This window comes from Arvicanthis niloticus, chromosome 8 (genome assembly GCF_011762505.2).
Source record: "Arvicanthis niloticus isolate mArvNil1 chromosome 8, mArvNil1.pat.X, whole genome shotgun sequence".
In the NCBI taxonomy this organism is placed as follows: domain Eukaryota; kingdom Metazoa; phylum Chordata; class Mammalia; order Rodentia; family Muridae; genus Arvicanthis; species Arvicanthis niloticus.
Genome location: NC_047665.1, coordinates 62,292,947 through 62,316,162, shown reverse-complemented (window position 1 = coordinate 62,316,162; position 23,216 = coordinate 62,292,947). Strand labels below are relative to the sequence as shown.

At 45.4% G+C, this 23,216-nt stretch overlaps 1 protein-coding gene across 9 annotated transcripts in view; it reads left to right on the top strand.

The window, feature by feature from the left end:
* Positions 1 to 23,216, top strand: part of Frmd4a (FERM domain containing 4A) — a 579,690-nt gene that overhangs the window by 453,178 nt on the left and 103,296 nt on the right. For all 9 annotated transcript variants that reach the window (XM_034509726.2, XM_034509724.2, XM_076939471.1 and 6 more), the window contains one exon: positions 9,793 to 9,877. In XM_034509726.2, coding sequence (XP_034365617.1) covers positions 9,793 to 9,877 — 85 coding nt within the window. The remainder of the gene's footprint in view (positions 1 to 9,792; positions 9,878 to 23,216) is intronic.

Below are 23,216 nucleotides of genomic sequence, written 5' to 3'. Positions count from 1 at the left end.
GGGGCATTGCTTGGAGATCAAGGCCATTCTGTCTCAGAAAAATAATTCAGTTGGGGGGTGGGGTGCTCAGTAGGTAAACATCTTTCTGAGCAAGCATGAAGAGCTGAATCCAGACCCCAGCACCCCTGTAAAAGCTCTGGGGGGAGGGGCAGACACAGGTGGTTCCTGATGACTCGTAGCTGAATGGCAAATATTGGGTTCAGTGAGACACTGTCTCAACAATAAAGTAGAAAAGTGATTGAGAAAGACACTTGAGGGGTGACCTCAGGCCTGTGCAAGGGCTCACACAGGTAAATATATCCATGTGGGTATGCATATACGCACACATGTACACAAATAAACCCACATGCAGATAATTTTTTATCTCCAAATTACTCTCTATTTCCTTATTTCTTTAATGGTGTGTGTGTGTGTGTGTGTGTGTGTGTGTGTGTGTGTGTGTGTGTGTGTCTATGTACACACCAAGTGCTCTGGGAGGCCAGAAGGTGGCTTTGGACCCCTTGGAACTGGAGTTAACAGGCAGTTGTGAGCTACCTGGTATGGGTACTGAGAAGCAAACCTGGGTTCTCTGTAAAGTCAAGTTCAGCTCATCAATTCTTGTCTGCTATTTCTTTGTACAGGCTAGACAACAAAATCGTCTTTCCTTTCCAGCCCCTGTCCAGTGGGTCTTCCTGGAGGGTGGCACTTTTCTGTGTTTAGTGTCTTCCTAAACACAGCGTCACCTGAGTGCTTCCAACTCATCAGTCCAAAGCATTTGTAACTGGCCCACCCCTCCTCTTTTCTCCCCTAACTTCCTGCTTCTGTGCTTCTGTGCTTCTGTGGAGTCTGTGATGTTGTTATTCATCATCTTGCATGGACCTTAAGTCCTGAGCTCTACCCTGATCCTCTTCCTGTTCTTAAGTGCATGGATTCTCCGATGCAAAGCCTCTCTTCACCCTTTTCTCCCTAAACTCAGCCCCTTATGTATTGTCACACCAACTCCTGTGTCAGGGTCTCTGGGTAGCTGTCATCCAGGTGTATGCCACAGGAGTCTAGCACACTCTGATCTGAGTCTCCCCTCCTTTGGCTTGCACAAGTGGCACCTGAACAAACTTGCTCATTTATTTTCTCCAAGAGAGAAGGCAGATTCTCCACCGAGGTGAGCGCCACAGAGGAGCTCTGTCTGGAATTTGCTTCTTCTCTAATGATGTCCCCTTTTGCTGGAAAAAGATGCTGTCCCTGATGATTTGTCTGAGAAAACAAAAGCCAGCATGAATGAATGCACTCTATCAACCTATTTCCTTCCCTGCTGGCTTGATTGCATCAGTGTCATCTGTGTAGAGTCTCTGTCCGTCTACTGTACACACACATACATTATGCACATAAACATGCACGTGTACAGTGCCAACACATACACACAAACATACATACATGCAAAACATGTACTAAACATAGATACAATCACCCACATGCACATGTATTCGAAGACACACAGATACATACACATGTCCACACATACATACACATGTATCTGCAGAAACATGCATACACACATGTACACACATATACACACATCCTTCAGAAGAAGAGTTACTTCATCCTCTTGAAGAAACTCTTACCTCTTCATTCAGTATTACCCAAGCTGCTGCAAGCACTTAGGTTCCAGCCATTCCCCCACCTCAGAGCCCTTTACTGCTCAGCTACTTCATCCTGGCTTTCTCCTCATTAGGGACACATCTTATCTCATTGCTTGAAGGAAGTCCTCTCCCACAGTGCACCCAGCCTTTGCTCTTTCTCTGTTCCCCGCCCCCAGGTCATGTGTCGCTGCTCTCTCAGCTTGTAGCCATCCACTCCTTCGTCCAGGACACCCCAAGGATCCCCAGAGGCCTGGCTATGGCTAACCAAGCTCACCTTGGTGGGGTTTCGAGTCTGTGATGCTGTGAGGTTCTGATCCAAATCTTCTGCCTCTGTGTGTGGCTCTGCCATAGGCTCCCCTGCTCAGCTCCATGTTGGTGTTTGTGAGTCTTCGCCCCTTGTCTCTCTCTCTCCCCCTACTCTTCCAGTGTGCGAGTTCATGCTCATCCCTGGCTGCTAGTACCCTCACTTCACAGACAGCTCCATCCCTGACCAGCCCTGACCTCTGTCCCGGGTCCCTTCATCTACTATGGATATGCACCTAAGTGCAGCCTGAACCCACTGACGTCATCCCTTTTCTGCCCCTCACACATGTGTTGGTCAACAACGGTTCCTCATTCCTGTAACTGACACTGACACTCCTGAAACAACGCCACCCTTCTTCCACCCTCCACAAGCCAGACCCCTGAGCGTTAACCAACAGCTCCCACCCTTCCTCCACCCTCCACAAGCCAGACCCCTGAGAGTTAACCGACAGCTCCCGTTCTCTCCCACCTGTGCCTTTCTTGTTCCTTGCTGCTTCTTCTTTTTCTGCATCTTAGATTTACCTCTCACTTGTCAAGCTTGGACCATTGGCTGCAATTCCTACCTCCCTCTCTAAACCCCTCCCAGAGCTTCTGGCCTTGGCCCTCCACCCCTTCTCCTCTGTGTGGCCAGTGAGCACTTTTCTAGAATGTTCAATGCTAATGATCTTTCATCATCATTAGTGTGTACCTCTACCCACCCGTTCAGCTTCACGTCTGCCTGCTCCCCTCTGGCCATGCTAATCAAGAGCTTGCCCAGCCATTGTGAACGCTGTGAGGCAAGTTCCAGCAGCTGGAGAACAAGCCTAACAAGCGGGTCCAGGGGAAGGAAATGGGAGGGAAACATAACTGCATATCCAAGGAAGTCTATGCATTTTTGTGGGCCTAGACTTCTGCTTGGAAAACTTCCTACATATGGGGGAGTGCCTTGAAGTGTGTATTCAGCTAAATCCCCGCACTTAGCCACTGTGTTTGTAGGAGAGTAAACATTAAATTTATCTCTTTAAACCTTGAGTTTTATGAACAACAACTGAAATAAACAATAGGAAATTGACAACAAGGGACAGGCAGGAAGCTATTATCTAGAAGAAGATTCTCTGGCCCTGAGGATGTCTCTCTCCCTGATTGAGACAACAGTTGCTACTTCCTGTCCCTTGGAAGAACAATGGTGTCCTATATGAGGTGCCCAGCTAACCCGACTGTGCCTTAATTCAGCTGGGTCCCTGGTTAAGACATAAAGTCTCTGAAATTCTAAGCATCAGAGGCACTTGGCTGCAGAAATCCACAGCTTATCATTCGCATTATTGTCACCCCCTCTTCGCCACTGAAAGTCAGCGTTCCAAATGTGACATTTGTGTTCATTACAAAATGAAACCACTGGCCCGTTAAATTAACATTTGCTGTAAATATTCAGTGGTTCCCAAGTGCCAAGAGGTAGCTGCGAGAGAGTGGCAGAGGGGCAGGGGCCTGGCAGAGCACTGGCTGACGTCATCTGGCTAGATAGAGGTCAGCGTGTTGCAGCCTTAGCTCAAAGCTTCCGTGAGCTAAAGAAGAGGTGCCATTCCCCAGGGCTGCAGTCCAGATGCACAGTCATTCAAGCCATGAACATGGGATTCATAGCCCAACCTCGGACCGGGATAAAATACTGAGTACTGAGTCCTCTGAGCCACTGTGGGTGTGCCATGGCTCCCGGAGTTTACAGAGCATCCTGGCTGGCTTTGACCTCTGCCTAGACATTGTTCCCTTCAGCTCAGAAGAAAGCACTAAGATTATCCCCAATGTGTGTGTTGGAAAATAACTTATTTTAAGATATACATGTTGTGGACTGGAGAGATGACTCAGGGGGTGTGGGGGGAGCAGGTAAGGCTGATGTATAAACTGAGGACATGACCAGCTCGAAGGTATGATTAAGGGGACCATTTTTTTTATTATAGATATGAGGAAGAAAACAGCCAGAGGCATCTGGAAGAGCACAGAGCAGAGAAAGTAATAGACAGAACATGGCCAGCAGACTGGATTTGACCATGAGGGTAGGGGGAGAGAGAAAGAGAAGGAGAAGATCAATAGATCAATAGGGAGTACAACAGAGGGGGAGAGAGAGAGAGAGAGAGAGAGAGAGAGAGAGAGAGAGAGAGAGAGAGAGAGAGAAATAGCATGGTTATAAGAAGAAGTGAGTATCTGGGGGGAAAGAAGACCATGAGCTGAAGAAGGGGGGTGCTGAGAAGAGCCAGGATGCCAGCCAGCATGGACTCTGAAATGTGTAACAGGTACTCATGATCCTGGGAGCCTGGAATCCAGCATACACTTTAGTTACTAATAAGCACCACCGATGGCAGCCATTTGTGCCTTCTGCCAGTGATAAGGGGATGGCTCTTCGTAGAGGGGGAACCAGCTTCATGGGTTCCTGAAGAATGCTAGGGAAATAGAGTTTCCTTTGGACCTGACAGCTGCCAAGCCTGATGACCTGAGTTCTGTCCCTGGAACCCAGGTGGTAGAAGGAAAGAAACAACTCTGTCAAGCTTTGCTCTGACCTCCACAGACACATGTGCACTTACACCCAGGTGTTTATCTTGCTATTCAAGTATGATGAAGCTAACAGATCAAGTGTTGAAAAATGTCCTGTGACTGCTCCCCAGAGAAGGAGTGCTGTCACTTGGTGCTGGGAGAGTCGGGTGGCAAAAGGGGGGGGGGGGGGGGCAGGCAGGGAAAAGAAGGAAGTATCTTCTACCATGGTTTCTATGGAAAGCAACTGCTGAGCTGGTAAACGGGCTTGGCGTTGGCTGATTTAAATGATCATGATTCCAATGGGCTTTCCATGTCATCTGGAACCTGTTTCTGGTCAGAAGGGTAGGGGACCATGAGAAGAGAGATGGTGGCAGCATGTGAGAGTTGTAGAAGCAAGGCTTTGGGCCCGTCATATATGAGAATTAGAGCTGATTGCCATGAATAGCTTCCTAGCTCTATGAACTGGCTAAGTTTGAAGCCAGCGAGACCCAGACATTCATGCACTGTAAAGATACGGCTGCTGCAGAGCAGACTTGGGATTGCCTGTATACAGCCTCGCAACTCCATCTTTCACTTCTCTGGGCTCACTCAGAAACTCAGAAGGTTCTTTGTAAATGGTTCAGGGAGGCTGTCCCTTCCCTACATGGGCAGTTAAAAGGAGCAACAGTGCCCCCTACTGACACAGAGGACCACAAACCAGATGTTCATAAAAGCAGGGAACCAAACCCAGTTTTTTTGGAGGGGGAGGGAGGAAAGAACAATCTCAAGTTTCCTTGCAAACCATCAACTCTCCTCATTGCCCCAGAATTCTCTTCAACCTTGTGCCTGCCCAGGGTGGAAATGGAGATGTCTGTTTTCATCCAGACATTTCACTTCAGAAGTTTTCTAGCACAGATAGAAAGTTCAGGATGAATTAAATGCCCAAGGTTATGAACAAACACATGACAGACAGGCCCCGAGCTTCCAGGATTTTCCAGTCTGTTGTCTTGGTGATAAAGGTTAACAGGAAACAGCTTTCCAGTTCTGTCAAGAGGAGGCCTGCACACCTCTCTCTCTCTCTCTCTCTCTCTCTCTCTGTCTCTCTCTGTCTCTCTCTCTGTCTCTCTCCCTCCCTCCCCCCTCCCACCCAGAATACTCCTGTCATTTCTGCAACCTCCTTGGACTCTCCTGCCAGACAGTTGAGAGCCATGGAAGCGGAAGTGGGTGCCTACAACAGCAATGCTGCCGCCTCATTTATTTCTCCATTCCCACAACACTGAAGGGAGAAGTGGTGTGCTAGGTTCTCATATAACACATTCTTCGGGAGGAAGCTGGGGCTGAGGGTGGGAGCACGCAGAACATCTCTGTGCTTTAGTTGAGGGCTAAGGCAAATGGGATAAAGACATAGGACTTGGAATATTAGGCTATTCCCTGTGGATTTCCACTCAAAAATTACTCTGGTGGTGAGTCCTCCGTGTCCGGCCTGGGAGGTCACTGGTGAGTTTCTGTCGTTACGATACAAGCTGATGAGCAGCCTTGCTTTAATCACTTTCTGTGTGCACAGTGAGAGACGGGAAGTAGCATGAAGCCTGGCTGTGTGAAGGGTGAGACCCCACACAACACCTAAAGTTTTGTGACACTTTGATTATCATTTGTTGTTCTTTGTCTTTACTCTTTGTTGATGTAACTTAAATCTGAATTACACACACACAGGCATGCACACACACAGACACACACATATAGGCATGCACACACACACACACACACAGGCATATGCACATGCACACACACAGAGACACACACAGGCATACACACACAGACAGACACAGACACACACAGGCATACACACACTCAGACACACACGCACATACATGCACACACACAGACACACACATACAGGCACGCACACATGCATACACACTCGCAAACACACATACATGCACACACACAGACACACACATACAGGCATGCACACATGCACACACACGCAAACACACGCACATACATGCATACATGCATACACACACATGCACATAATGCACACAGACACACACATGCAGGCACACACACATGTATACACACACAGATACACACACAGATACACACACACATATATACACACAGACACACACATAGACACACACACACATACACCCTGACTTCTGTATTTGAACGTTTGGGCCAGTTAGTGCTGCCATTTGGGGACACTGTGGAACCTTTGTGACATGGGGCTTATGTAGAAAATGCAGGTTGCTGGAGGTAAACCTTGCAGGATATATTTGCCCTGGTTCCAGCCTGAGCTCTGTGCTTCCACCAAAACATGAACAAACCATTCTGAAAGCCCCCTCAGCTGCCATGCCTTCTCCACCATGCTGGACCAGTGTCTCCAAACATCAACTCCAAACGAGTCCTTCCTCCTTTTCGTTGCTTCTGTGAGGTGTTCCTTCATAGTGACAAGAAAGGAACCAATACCACCCCTTAGGAACTCTGAGCAAGATGGGACATTGTGGAGAAAAGCCAAGCATCAACGTTAGCAGTTAGTCACGTCAGGCTCTGTATTTGATCATGAGGCACAAAGGTAACAGTGGTATGCCAGCCCTCCAGGGGCCATGGTTGTCAGAAATGACAGGGCTGAGGGACGCTGAGCAGTGTCTCAGGAGCTCAGGAGAGGGGCTTTGTTTGCATGTATGGTGGAGTTGGGGTGGGGGGAGCAGGAGCTATAGAAATGTCCTCTGTAGGGCACTTTCAGGCTGATGGATCAAGGGAGAGGGGTCATTTTGGGGAACGGAGGTGACCCTCTGTAGAATGGCTTGAGCAGAAGCACATCTGGAAAGGCCACGTGTACAACTTGGAGGGATTTTTGCTGTTTTGTGTTTTGAGATAAGGTTTTGTGTAGCCTAGGCTGCCCTCAAAGTCTTGCTATGTAGCTAAGGATGACTGTGAACCTTCCATTTCTCCTGCTGGGACCTCCCACAGCTGGGATTACAGGTGTGTACCACTAAATTCAGTTTTGGCTTCCTGCTGCTGCTGCTGCTGCTGCTGCTGCTGCTGCTGCTGCTGAGGGTGTGGAGGCTGAGGAAGCTGTTTTGCTTTAAATTTGTTCCTTGTATCTAAAAATTAAAAGACTTCTTACATGGAGAGCTATTGAATCCCACTGTCTTCTACAGTTAGGGAAAGAGAAGCCGCTACAGTGATGTGTCAGCCCCAAGTCACACGGATTAGATCGCTGCAGTTAGACCTCTGGTGCTTGACTTCCTCCCCAGGATTCTCATCATCAGAGTGTCATGGTGCTGAGTGGCCAGGGCGCTTGCCTCTTACTTTGCCCACTTTCCCCTCTGCATCCCCCTTGTCTGTCTGTTTCCTAAAACCAAAGGAACCAGTGCCCGTCGAGTCTAGTCTGGGTTTTACTCAAACACCCTGCATGGATCCTTAGACTGAATGGGCACATTATCTGATTAAAGAATTTAATAAACTCTGAATCAATATATATAAAGGCATGTTTAATGCAAACTTAAATAATGTCAGCATGTTTCATCTTGACAAAAATCCATACGCTCCATCAGATAAGAATTCAGTTCTCATTTGGCTTAGCATGCATGCCTGTCATGGCCTTAAGAACACTTATTCCAGCCTTTCGAGCTGTGCCTTGAGATTCAGTCACGCTTCACCACCCTCAGGGAAGCACATGAGAAGCCATTGCACGAGCCATGTAACCACTGCCTGCTGCACCACTGAACGGAACAAGTTCTCCTTTAAATCTAGCTCAACATTGATTAGAATTAAAAAACAAAAAGTAACATGAGAGAAATATCTGGGAAATCGGGTAAGGAAAAGGAGGTAGAAGGCCAGCTCAGAGTTTGAGATTGTCATAGTTACTGCAGGTCTGTGAGAGGCACGTTCAATCTGTCTGTGGAGACGTGGCTTGAAAGAGCTTTGGAGAGAAGTGAGGGACAGATGGACCTGAGATGCCGCTGGCCTCTCAGTGGGAGCAACTCAGTCTGCCTCAGTCTACCCTTGTTTTCAGATGACTATAAGTAATGCTTTGTTGCCACTTTCCTTGGGTTCATTTCCTTGGAAACTATGTGCAGGAATTTCATGTGCCATCACTGGAAAAACCAAAATCCAAACCAAAAGTACATGAAAACTCAAAATGTATAGTGCTTGTTTGTTAATGCTCGTCAGGTTGATACACACATGTGCACATGCATGCACATATGCACACGCGCGTGGGCACACACACACATTTTTCTCTTGGGTGTGTATTTTAAAGATTTTGGGGTTGGGTTTTAAATCAATGCCAAGAGCTGTGAAACAGTTCCTCAGTAAAGTGCTTGTCTATCCACACAAGAATGTCAATCTGAGTTTGATCCCCAGAACCCACCTGAAATCAGGAATGGTTGCACTTGATTATAATCCCACTGTTGTGGGTAGAGAGACAGAGATGGATTTTCAGGGATGGCTGTCTAGCACCATAGTATATTTGATGAGCTCCAGGCCAGTGAGGGATTGTGTGTGTGTGTGTGTGTTTGTTTGTTTGTTTGTTTTTGAATGTGCACAGTTCCTAAAAAACCAGACTCAAGTTTGTCCTTTGACCTCCATAAGAAGGTGTGCACATCTTTACACTCACACTGCATACATATGTGGATATACACATATACATATATACATACATACACACACATGTGCATGTATGCACACACACACACACCTCTTATTATCTAATAGCTTACTAGTTAGAACTGCTTTGTTCTCAGAGGAAAACTATTGTTATACTACAAAAGTTTCTGTATGTGTCAAAGCTATTTACTTTTAGACTAATTTATGTGTATGTGTGTGCACCTCCATGAGTTTATGTGTACCTCATATATGCAGATGCCCACAGAGGCTAGAGGGCATCAGACCTTCTGGAACTGGAGTTAGAGGAAGTTATAAGCTACCTGATGGGGGTGCTGGGAACTGAACCTGGGACCTCTAGCAAGAACCTCTAGCAAGTAAACACTCTTAACTGGTGAGATATCTCTCCAACCCAATATTATATTTTTAATGTAATAAAAAATGACTTCACTGTGTAGCAAAACAAGAATCTTAGAACCTTAGGGTTACATAGGTTGATATCTCACTAGGCTTTTGATTTGCATTTCCCTGGTGCTTGGTGACACCTAGAATGTACTCTCATGTGCTTATTGGCCTTGAATGTATGTTCAGAAAATGCCTGTACACATATGTGTGTAAGACATGATATGCCCTAAAAGAAGGCTCAGAGGTGAGACTGGTGGCCCCTTTGCGTTTTCTTCATTCAGCACTGGAAACTGCAGTCCTCTAAGGCCATCCAGCTCAGCTTTGGTGATCGCTGCTCACCCTGTGCCTCACACGTGGTTTTTTTCTCTTGCAGATTCTATATAGAAAGCATCTCCTACCTGAAGGACAATGCTACCATTGAGCTCTTCTTCTTGAATGCTAAGTCCTGCATCTACAAGGTAGGATTGTACCCTTCCCGTTCAGTTTTCAAAGGAACTAGAAAATATCAAAATGTTTCCCACAAGTCAGTTTTATTGATTAGGAAGAGTCACTTATAAATTAATTGCTATAAATAGATGAGAAACTGCATGTAAGGAAAGCCGCCGGCTGAACAGTGTGACTTCTTCCAATCCTGTCACTGTCCAGGCTTTACAGAAGTGTTCTTCATGGGAGGGAGGGTCAAAGCAGCAGAAAATCAATCAAGTAGTCACATCATATCCACAGTGTGGAGTAGACAGAAAGGAATATGCACATGCGCACTTGCTTACTTGTGTTCAGCTCAGCTTTCTATTACAGCTCAGGACCCCTGTCTAGGGAATGATACCGCCAACAGTGGGCTGAGCCTTCCCACGTCAAGTAACTTAGTTAAGACCATCATTCACAGACCATAGATCTAACCTAGACAATCCCTCATTGAGACTCTCTTCCCAGGTGGTTCTAGGTTCTGTCAGGTTGACCATTAAAGCTTTCCATCATACACTCATCTTATGAAGCTCACGTGAAGCACAGGCCCGGAGCTTTATGTGAATTGCCTGGATCCTCACATCTCTCCCATGAGGAAGATGAGGCACAGGGAGACTTCCATATCCAATGGAATGAGAATGTCACTCATTTGGTCCAGGGGAGCCCTACTCCAATCACTGAACCACCCTCTTTGCAGAGTGTACCCAAAGGTGAACATGTCACTGATAAAGCGGCCACTGGATACTTTTGGAAAATTCCAAGGAGAACTCATGGCATGTGACTTTCATATTTCAGTAAATTCTGCTTTGGAGCACTGTAGTGGCTCACCAAACTTCAAAGCAGGAGAGCTGAGATGGCAGCTGCTAGCAACTGCTTCTTTCCTTTGGGGAAGTTCTTTGCCTGGACTGCATTGGATAATCCCACCATTCGGAATGGTGGAGAGCCTGGTGAAAATCAAGTCCCCCTCTACAGAAAAACCTCACTTGGTAGAAACTGATGAACCAGGACATAGACAGGGCTCAAACCTGGAGCACACAGACAACAGTCATTTACGTTTTGCTGACTAATAGGAAAAGACATTAATGGTAGTTCCAGGTTTCAAATTCCTACCTCCCCATAATCCCTAGTTTTCTCATTATAAAGTGGAAGGAATAATACTTTCCAGATACTTTATAAACTATAGGAGCACCCGGTAGGTTTGTCTGTTTAATAAAAGAGCAAGCTGTTTTTGAGAAATAACTAAAGAACAAAACTGAGCACTGTCCACCAGGTGGCAGACGTGAGCTAAAATAAGTGGCTAGAAATCACTGAGCTTTTGAAAGGGCACTCAGACCACTTCCTGCTTGGTGCCCATGTATAAAGGGGAAGGAAGCTGTTTCCTGGAGTTGCTCAGTTCCTCTTGGTCATACATGCTGAGCTTGTAGAAAGCAAGAAGATTAAGTTCTCAGAAGCAAATATCACAGATTTCCCAAGAGCAGGTGCAAGCAGTCGTGCCTCCAAAACTGGCCTCGTTTAAAGTCCAGATGCTCCCAGCATAAATAAAAAGTAGGGCATGTTCCAGAGCCCTAGCTCTCCTTAAAATCCATTCTGGAACATGGTCACAAATGTAACCACAAATGACCACACAGATTTTACTAACAGGGCTATGTACTCATTTTGAGCCTTCTGAAACTTTGCCAAGGAGGAAGCTGATGTTCGTAAGAACTAGGAGTGACCAGACAGAAGTGCCCTAACAGCTACATTCAGTAGCGTGGAACAGAAACAGAAGTGGCTGACATGGACTAAATATGAATGTTTGCCTCAAAATGTCTTCAGCCTTCATTTTCTTTTTCACTAAAAACTGATATTGTGAGCCCAGCCCACGTCTTCTAGGAAACTCTCCTAAGACAAGTACTCAGCATTGTGCCATGCCCTTGATCAAGTCACTTGGATGCTGACACATTTTTCTTGGCTACCATTTTTTGTGCCACCCACCCGTCCCCAGGTGTACACTGAGACATTAGCCCAGAAGCCAGGGTGACGTGCCCCCAAACGTCGATTTAGCCAGGAGTGCAGTATCAGGCCACTTGCTATTTCTTGGAGACTGACTTACAGTGTTTTTCTTTCCATTTGCTTGCTTGCATTTTGCAGACTCCAGGTTGAGCATAGGGACTTACCTATGTTAGGCAAGGGCTCTACCACTAAGCTATATGTTGGGCTCTCTTTTTACCTTAAAAAAAAAAAAAAATGTCTCACTAAGTGACCCAGGCTAGTGCTAAACTCACTGTATAGTCCAGGCTATCCTTGAACTTAAATTTTTCTGCCTCAGCCCCCTGAATAGCTGAATTACAGACCTGCACCACCATATCCAACTCCTGCCGTGTTTTAGAGCTAAGCTGTTGAGGTAAAATAAACTTATTTACCATGCTTCTTTGCAGACCTACTTCCATTTATATTTTAAAACATTAAGTTCTGTTTTTGATACTGAGCAGAGCAGTAGAGAACTTGCTCTTCTTACAGAGGACCCAGGTTTGGCTCCCGTCAACCACGCAGTGGCTCACAGCTATCTGTAACTCCAGTCTCAGGAGACCTCGTGTACCTGGGCCACCAGCTACTCACATGACATACATAGACGCATGCAGGCAACACACACACATATACAAGGTCACGTATACACTGTCACAAACCATTGAAGTTAGATGGTTCCTGAAGGCTCACTAGCAAATGCGACCATCTCTTCCACACCCAAGCCCTGCCCTCTAGAGTCACGTTGCTACTGCTTCCACTGTTTGCTTCTTTATCTCTAAATAAACAGCCCAGGCCTCCCCCGATCTGTCACCCCTCCGTTTATTGAATTTTTTGTAAGACAGACTGGGATTAGGGTGTCCCCATAGCCACCCACACTCTCCCTCCCCTAGGTTTCTCAGGGTAGGAGCATATTTCTGGGTAGCAGCCATAATAACCATCATCATGACATTATGACTAATCCAAGCATTGTCCCAGGGCTGTGATTCTTTTTTTTTTGGCAACGAGTTGTTTTACCTAAAGGGATTCGTTGTCTTGTTTTCACTTGTTTGACTTCTCTGTATCCTTGGCTTTTGCTCACAGTTCCTACAGATGCCCAGATATATTCTAGTATTCAGTCCCAATGTTATGGCAGCCCATCAGCAATCTCTGGTTTGAGTTCTGTGACTGTTGCTGCCATTCACTTCCTGAGTCTTCCTCCTGGAACCCTCTGCCCTCCTGTTCCAACATGAACTTGGCCAATTTCACAGCTTTCTTTGTGGGAGGCTACCTTCCTGTCTGGGTCTTTCCCCACCCCCGCTCTGTATTGGGTCATCTGTCTTCTGGGTTTTGTTTGCTTGTTTTACACTGATGTTTTCCTGGACAGCATCCCCAAGTACATCTAGAGAAAGGATATCCTTATACGTCTAAAAATGTCTTTATCCTCCCTTCATGGCATCTTTGAACAGTGGTTCTCAACCTGTGGGTCACAACCTCTTGGAGGTGGAAGGACCTTTTCACAGGGGTTGCCTAAGACCACTGGAAACACATATTTCCGATGGTTTTAGGATCTGAGACACCCATTTCTCTATCATCTCTAGGCAGGTCCACCCACCTGCAGATACTGTCATATGAGTACCTGGCATTATGACCAACCCCATCACATATACCCTGAACAAATTCAAGTATACATGGCAGGGTTAGCACCATAATGTACTTATATGGACCAGTCACACATGTGTAGAGAACAGTTACTGTGTTGAAAGCAGCAGGATTGGAGGTTAAAATGGCACTTTATAAATTATAATTACTGGGTAAATATAAAAGCATGTACTATAAAATCATCAACTACTGCAAATGTGTGTGTGTGTGTGTATGTGTGTGTGTGTGTATGCATGTACCATGGGAACTTAATCTAGGTGAAGATCCATCTTTTTATATGCAGCTGTGGATGATGTGAATACTGCCTCCTTGTTATAGTAACAGTAGCAAAATAACAGTTACGAAGTAGCAACAGAAATAATGTTATGGTTGGGGGTCACCCCAACATGAGGAACTGTGTCAGAGTCACAGCATTAGGAGGATTGAGAACCATTGGCTTAGACGTTTGATTAGGTGTAGGAATACCAAATAACAGCATTTCTCAGAATATCAGGTGATGTGCTAGAAATGTGTCTCAGCCGCCATGCTCTCTCTCCACAGCTGGATCTTTGGGAGTTTGCTTCGCATTCTTTTCCATCTAAAATATCAGGAGTGCTGGTCAGGAGTGCTGGTCTTTGTGGACACTTTGTATCTCTTGGGTGATGGGTAGATACTTTTATCCTGGAGACTCATATTCTTTCTGAATTGTTTCTGTGTTATCTCCTCCTCTTTTACCTACCTCCTCTCTTCTTGGAAGTGCTGGGAATCACAAGCTATGGCAGGCTTGTGTCTAGGTTTCTGTTTCTGGCTTTTATTCTGTTTTCTGGGAGATTTCTGTCAGCAATGCCTTCCTTCTCTTCTTCTCTTCTTTTGGTTTTTAACCATAGTGTGTGTGTGTGTGTGTGTGTGTGTGTGTGTGTGTGTGTGTGTGTGTGTCTTTGTGTCTGTGTTTATGTGTGTGTTTGTGTGTTTATGTGTATGTATGTATGTATGTATGTACTATGTTTCAAAGAATGCCTTTGTATTTCTGATCTCTCTCTCTCTTCCTCAAATATCCTATTTTAGGGTCTGGAAAGATGGCTCAGCAGTTAAGGTGCTTTCTGTTCATGGAGAGAAACCCACTTTGTTTCCCCTCTCCCACACCAGGCAGCTCACAACTGCCTGTAATCCCAGCTCCAGGGGATCCAGTGCCTTCTGCTGACCTCCATGGGCACATACACATGCCTGAGATGCACACATACAAACAAATATTTGATACTGGACTCCTGGGGTCAACCTCCAGCCTCTACATTCTTAAAAAAAAAAAAAAAAAACTTTATTGCCTTAAGAATATAATTCTATCTCTTATCGTTCTGATTTCATTAATTACTGTGCATGTTCAACTTCCTGTTTCTTCTCAGTTTGTCCTTTTTTTTGTATTTGCCTTTTCTGTAGAATAGCATCTTCACTCCCTTCCACCAGCCGTCAACTCCTACCCCCACTCTCTCCTACTCGATATGTGTATGTGGGCATGTAGGTATTCGTTCGTGTGTGTGTGTGTGTGTGTGTGTGTGTGTGTGTGTCTGCGTGTGTGTCTGTGTGTTTGTGTGTGGGGGGGGGCAGAGGTCAGCCTCCATTGCCAGCTGCTTTCAACCTTAGGTGACTTTATCTGTTGCAGGGAATCCCAGTCTGTCCATTCATAGTTTCAAGTGAGCCAGGAGAGGCTGGTGAGATGCTCTGAAACCATGGGTCAAAATAATGCCTCAATGGCCCAAGGGGAGGCTCTTATGGCAAGCTGCTCTTTCCACGGGGACCTGAATATCAACCTTTGGGTGAAGGACATATCCTCCCATTTCCTCCTGGGACATGCTAATCTTCAGGGGTTAGGAGAGAAAGTGGCCTCTGTCTGGAGTGTAAACTTCTTTCCAATGCAGCTTACACTCATCTTCTACAAAGAAGACATTGCCTCTCACCTCTCCATCTACAGGCAGGTGGGGAGGGTGGTGGTCTTTCATTTTGTTTGTTATTTTTCTCAAGCCACAAACAGTTTTCCTTCCTTCCTTCCCCAGGAGTGGAAAAGCACAACTCCGATGAATTCCTATCTCACTTTCTCTTCCTTTACACATTCATAACTTTTACGAGAAAATCAGTTGGAGGGGGAACATCGTAATTTAACCCAACTTAACCCATGTGAGAATTAACCCATGTGAGAACAGGGCTATCATCATGTACCTCCAGTGAGAAAGGACTGTAATGGGGGCTTACTGACACGCTGTATTATCCAACAATGTTTATGATGTCTTAACTCTCTACAGTGACAAATGGACAGTGAGGGGAAATTACATTCAGGGGACAAGCAAACCTCCTTTAGAAGTATGTGTCTAGTTCCATGGAAAATTCCAATGAGATGCTGCGTGTTCCCTGCTGAAGACTGTGAGCCAGCGGAGTTCTCCTGCCAAACCCTCCTGTCTGGTCTCCTCCCTCTTTGAATGTGACTCCTTATGACAACTGGAGATGTCCATTAGTCACCCCTTAGGAGGCAACCCAGCTGTCACACAAGACAGGAGAGATCTGGGGACAATGGACTCTTGAGTTCTTGTTCCGCATTCAGACGGAAGTGAATCCTCCATCCCGAGTTCTGCAGTGAGAACTGAAATCACTGTCAAAGCTCAGTTTGCACAGCTGCTGATATAATGGGGCATGATTAGAATCCTGGTTCAGAGGAGGCTGATGCAGGGGGGTTATTCTAGACTACATAAGAAGATTCTGTCTGAAAAGGGTTCAGGCAACTAGGGTAGAGTGCTAACCAAACTGAAACAAACCCAAGGGTCCATTCCCAGTACCACATAGACCAAAGCAAGGGCATGCACCTGCAATGTCTGCATTCAGGAGGTAGAGGCAGAAGGGTCATCCTACCTCAGGGTCATCCTCCACTACTTAGCAAACTTGAGGCCAGACACACAGACACACAGAGAGACAGAGAGACAGTGACAGAACAAAGAGACAGAGACAGATAGACAGAAAAACAGAGACAAACAGAGATAGAGACACAAAGACACAGAAAGAAACTTAAAAACAAGTCAATAACCAGATGACTCAGTGATTAAGAGCACTTGCTGCTCTTGCAGAGGACCTGGTTTTGGTTCCTAGCACCCACTTGGTGATTGACAGCTTCCAGAAACTTCATTTTCAGGTGATCCAGTGTTTACTTCTGACCTCCCCAGGCTCCTGAATGCATGTGGTACACATTCAGGCAAACACACAAACGTATAAAACAACTGATTTTTTTAAAAATAGACATCTCATTCACCTCCCTACAAAAGCTAAGTTATAAATTGATGTCTTTTTAAAGTTTTGTTTTAGATGGAAATATTTAATGCTAATTTTATCTAATAGCTTTTAAATGTTATATTTAGGAAGAATAATTCCCACAAATTATGGATCCTAAAGGTACAAAGAAAATTCAAAAGGTTTTGCTTTAACTTTTAGCTTTAATCAGCTTCACACACAAAACCCGGGAGAGATAAGAAAATCAGCTCCTAAATTAAAAAATAACCTTCAATTCCGCTACTCGGAGGAGTTGTTTGATTATTTATTTGCTGTGGGTGGGATGACCTAAGTTTTGCTGCTCAGAATGGCTGCTGTGTGGTTGTAAATCACAAACCCGTAACTTTCCGCCCTTTGTATCCACTACAGTTAAATTGTACTTAGTCTCAGTGTTTATCACAGTCAGTTTCAGCTGGGCCACAAGCCCAAGGTCTCCATCTGCAGATGAAGTGAAATATGCTTCCTCGGGCAAGAGAAGGGTGGAGTGCCCATTTTTTCTGACTAGATTTTTACCACCACCTCATCACGTGTGACTGAGTAGCTGATGAACATAAAATTGCTTTTTATTCGTGACTCTCCAATCCCACCAAGTTTGGTGCTTATATCAAACTCTGGCACTGCCCTGGCAGCAAGAGCAGAGGGTGACGGGACAGACAGAGCCAGGTGAGGTGGTTCATTTCTACAAGCTCAGAAATTGTAGCTGGAGGCAGGAGGACCAGGAGTTCCAGGTCATCCTCAGCTAAATAGCAAGTTGAGGCTAGCCTGGACTACATGAGATCTTGTTTCAAAGCTGAAGAAGAAAGAACAGGAATGGGGAGGGGGAAACTGGAGAAAGAAAAGCCCCTGTTCTGTGTGTGTTGAAAGGGCTCATCTAGCCTTCTCTCTTAAGTATCTGCCTTGGTCCTGGAGCTTCACATACTCGCACCTTGTGTAATTACTTTTGGGTTTCGTTGGCCTCTTAAATCTAAATGCTATCATTCTTGTTGCTACTGAAATAAATGGTCTATATTGAAGAGCTTCAAAGAACTTCATTATTGAACTTGTGAGGTTACCTCATCTGTAGGTAGAAGAAACAAAGCCCAGAATCTAGTTCCACAAGATGAGGGACCAACATAAATAATAGCCTTGGAAAAGCAGCCTCATGAACCCCCATCCTTATCTCCCAGTGTGGGTAATGAAGATGTAGTGTGTATGCCTGCATTACCAAGAGCATAAAAACAGGGACAAGAGACAGCTTTCTTTTTCAACCTTTCAGAAAGGAACTCGCATGGACTGATCATCTTGGCAGCGCATAGAAGACTTTGTGAAGAACAGTTCTTAGGACCTCCACGTAGGCTGTTGACAGCAGTTAACAGGAGAAACCCCAGGGAAATTGCAGGGAGGGCGCCATGGCAATGGCAAGATACCTCCATGGATCATGAGACAAACATGACACGACTTGACTGCTGAAGGCCTGGCACAGGGCTGACGAAGAGGAACTCTGCAAGTTTGCAGAGGTCCCGTCCATGCCCAGACACAACTCCACATAGTCATTATAAGTTGTGCAACAGAGAGTGGTAGCCAAACAACCGCCGAAGGTAGCAAGGAGATCACCTACATATGACCTCATACCCCAGTTGGATGCTATACACCACCTAGGCCAGGGTTTTCCACAGAGAAACATAGAAGAATACTTACTGTGTGGAGCTGGCCCAGGTGACCAAAGGCTGGGAAGTCTGTGGCCTGTGTGTCACCTGCAAGGTAGAGTGTAAAAAAGTTGCAGTTGTGACTCAGCCTGGAGGCCTGAGAACCAGGGAGGCCCGCATTGGGCAGGAGAAAGTGAGATGGGGTGTATTAATTCACAGAGTGAGTAATGAAGCTGGATGTGGAAGGGACACATCTGCAATCTCAGGACATGAGAGGCTGAGGCAGAAGAATCACGAGTTCAAAGCTGGTTTGAGCTACACAGTAAATTCTAAGCTCAGCACCCCCACCTCCAAGTGTGGGATGACAGAGGGAAATTCGCTTTTCTTCCACTTTTTATTCTCTTTCAGCCTTAAGGCATTGGGTGGTAGATAGTAAGTCCAGCTATTCAAATGCTAGCCTCCTCTGAAAACACCCTTTAAGAAAAATAATATTTAATCTGGTCACTGAGATAAATCAAAGTAGCAGGTAAGCTCTCCAATTCCAAGAGCTGTAAATGACAACCATTATCTGCACAGTGATTAATAAACACAGTGCTGCCTATCTCTTTAAGAGATTTTGCTAAGTACTAACACCAGTGCTAAAATATGCCAAAGAACAGAGGCAAAAAAAAAAAAAAAAAAAAAAAAAGTGTGGTTCCGACTGCCTGTAGATACCAGGAAGAAGAAAGAATACATTTATTACTTGTGGCATTTCCAGTGTGTTTGCAGTTTCTGACTCACCTCTACATATGTCTCAACAAGCTCAGCAAAATGATCAGAAAATGTGTTCTTCACATTTGGTGGTGAAGCAGCCGAAACAGAAGAAAGTCAGTAGTGTCGGGTATTTCTGGGTTGTTGGGGAGTAAGGGTTAAGACTAGAACTCAAGTTTTGGGTGAGGGTGGTCATGAACTTTAGGTGGTACCTGGGTGAGGATTTCTTGGGCAAGCCCTTGCGGCGACCAACTAAGGGATTCTGACTGGAGTTTGCCAATAGTATTCTCAATTTTTTATGCTTGTTCCTCATGTTGTCCATTCTAATTATTGTCTTAATTTCTTTTCCTGTGGATGTGATAACACATTCCAGCAGAGGCAACTGTAGGGTTTATTCTGGCTCACAATCCGAAGGCTTGGTCCAGCATAATAGGGAAGTCAGATTAGCAGAAGCTTGGGATAGCTGATCACATCACACCTGCCTGTAGTCAAGAAACACAAAGGGGTGAACGCATGCAACTTCTTAGCCCCCCTTCTCTATTCACAGTCCAGGATCCCAGCCAAGGAATGGTGCCGCCATCAACAGAACAGACCTTCCAACCTCAATTAACGTAATCAAGATAGCCCCTCACAGACGTGCCCAGAGGCCTATCTCCCAGGCAATTCTAGTCTCTGTTGAGATGGTAGTTAACACTAATCATCTCATTTGTTGTATGGGAAAAGTTGGACTTTCTCAACCTAACCACAGAGGAATGCTTTCCCTTGAGATTCTTGGTAGGACATAAGAAGTACCAGCAAAGCCCCTGAACCATGGGTCAGGAAACCCTGTTGCATGAAGGTATATTTTGGAGCATGTCAGGATCTTCTGATGGCAATCTTCTGGGGAGAGTTGATAGCCACCGTAAAGCTGCTGATGGATGCTCTGGGTCCTCCTCCTGAAGTTGCTTCATCACTTTAGATAAAGCAGTGCTGAGCAAAAGGAAGTGGTCTGTCTTGTCCATCTGCACCAAGAATATGCTTGCATGCTTGTACACACCTACAGAAAATCACATTCTGTTGCTCTCAATCATTTCCCAAAGAGCAAAGGGAATGACGCCCTTTCTCTCAGTAGTGAGGAAAACAGAGGCCCAAAATGCATACATCATGGCCTCAGTAGCCAAAAGAATAATCCCCTCTCAATGGAAAATCATCACATGTTTACTACCACCCTGGATCCTAGGCAAGACTCATGCTCAGGAAATGACCCAGCAGGAGCCCCCTCCTCAGATGATGCTGGAACCCTTGAGGCTCCAGCACAGGGCTAAGGATAGAATAAGCCCACAGGAATGTCACAGCACCAGCCTTCGAAGGTGGCCAGGTGTAAGCCACTCACAGCTCTTTCTTGAAGAGCCTCCTACCTCTCCCCCTCCTCAACCCCTCATTTCTCCATTTTGCCTTCTGTCAAGGGAAAGCCCACAGCCCCAGGAACGTATGGAAGTTCTGTATACTCTTTGTTATCTTGGTCAGTTTGTTTCTCTGCTGGACAAGCACACAAAGGGATCCACTGCCTGGGAAGCCAGCTGAGGGAAAGGTAGAGTCATCTTTTATATGTCACATGACAGCTGGAACCTGGTGGGAAGATCTCCAGGACTTCTGCCTAGTCCTCTGTGGTGAACTCAGCTTTCCAGGGAAACTCAGGAAGTGAACAGAAAATCAAAGGCTCTGTTTCATTACAGCAGAATCTTAAAGATATAATCACCTGGAAGAAATAAATGTAAAAGGTGTTATTGATTATAATAAAGAAATAGCAAGTGTATTAAAATAAAAGATAGAAAAATCACTATGGAGGGAGGCTGTAGGAAACTGAACTAAGACTTGGAGAAGATACAGTGTCATATATTTGAAAATTATATGTAACACATGAACTACTTGCAAATAAATCTAACAAAATACATACGAGGGAGAAAAACTTGGAGAATAGGCAAGTTCTCGACAGTCAAGAACTTGTCTTCCTACTGTTCTGAGTTTAGTTCTTCTGTACTCCCTCTAGATTGACTCCTCTGAGGGCACCCAGTGATTGTTAAATTCAGTAAATATTAACTAAGAAGTAATGGCACAAACTTCTTCATCAGACTTGCTCTGTGTGCACGGTCTGAGGCATCTCATCCTGGCTCCTTTTCCTCTGTTCCTGGACACATTCTGATTCTGTGTGTTTTATAGTCTCTTCATCTGAAGGGAAGGGGAAAACTCACCCTAAAGATATTCATTTCCACTCACCCTAAGGACAGCTGTAGTGAGAGAGAACTTGCCTAAACCAGGCCAAACATTTATGACTGTTGCTTGGAGCTTTGCTGTAGCTGGCAGAGCACCGTGTGTAATAATCACCTACAGAACCTACATAGAATGTAGGTTCTACACAGAGTGGGCTATGCAAACAAAAGGCCTCCCTTCCTTCCCCCACCTCCCCTTCCCCACACAGACAGCTTACATCTAGCAAATGAATCAAATTATGAGGAGACACTGTGCTCCTGCTCAGGGCTGTCTGCCAAAGGTTGATTTTGAGTTACACATGAGATAAGCCTCCCAGCTGGTGTTAACCATTAGCCCCCCCCCCCCCCCCGTTGACCATTCACTACACTGTGGGTGTAAATGTGTAACAGAAGGGCTCACACGTGCAAACACACACACACACACACACACACACACACACACACACACACACACACACCAGTGTGCTTCCAAGTACCATGAGCTCTTTATCTTTAGCAAACTGATCAGTGGGAAAGGAAATGAAATGATCTATGGTAGAAACCCTGGACGGTTTCTATGACCGCATTTGTACTCTGTCATGTGACGGGAGCTGGTAATCCCCCTGTCATTGCAAACATTCTCCCACATCCCAACTCTGACAGGGCAGATGAATTGCAGAGGCCGTTAAGCTCCTGTGACTGGTTACACGTTAAGAATGGTTGTTAGACGGTTGTTAGTTCTCTCCAGCTGAGTCTCGATATCTTTATCTATCTTTGGAATTCCTTGGCCGGAGACCTTGAGGATATCCCCTCTTCAAAGGATGCAGACTGCTTGAATACATTGTCATGAGTTGCGGTGGGCAAGCTTAAACACCTCCCCCCCAGACTAATTAGAAAATCCGTATATCAGAGTTTGGCTTGTAGTTCAAAATAACTCTTAATTTAAATTACTCTTCATCACTAACTCCAGTTATAAATTTTGTTCTGAGAGGGTGCTGGCTGTGACTGAGACCTTATTAACTTGGAAGGGGGCAAGCCCTAAGTAAGGCCGTATATTAGACGAGAAGTTGTGGTTTTCCGGCACAATAACAGCCATTAAGGTCCTCGTGGTCTGAGGCAAGTCACATCATATTTTTGGATTCCATTCTCAGAAGAAAAAAAAAGATGTTAAGCTATCTAGTCTCTGAGGTTCTCCTGCCTTTCCCTCTTTCCAGCTACTTGGTATCAGATCTATTGATAACAGGGAACAAGAAAGGAAGATGTCCTGGCATGGTGGCTCATGCCTTCATCACAGCACCTGAAAGGCTGAGGCAGGAAGATTACCATCTGTTTAAGGCCAGCCTGAGCTATAGAGTGATGCCCAGTTTGAAATACAAGAAAGCAAAAGAGAAGGAAGGGAGGGAGGAAAAATGAAGACAGAACTTTTTCCTTAGTCATGACAAAAGAAAAATGTCCTGGATTATCTTATTGTCGCATGGTGGTGGGCCTGAGTTTCTCTCTGTCTCTAACACTACAGACTGTATATAATAAGGCATTAAGAAGGTTGGCAGTGTCATGTGTATACCACAATAGTACAGATATCTTTGGAGGCAGTGGACATGTGTATTGCAGGGATGGTGTCTCAAGTGGATGGGCCTGTCTCCAAACCCACCAAATTGTATATGATAAACACATCAACTTTTTTGAATGTTTCAGTTAGTGCCCCCAATGGTGCTAGTTTTACAAACATAGGAACTCCAGGCCCATGTCACTTCATGGCAGAACGTACTCTGATAGATGTGGTAAGTGGTTTTATTGTTATG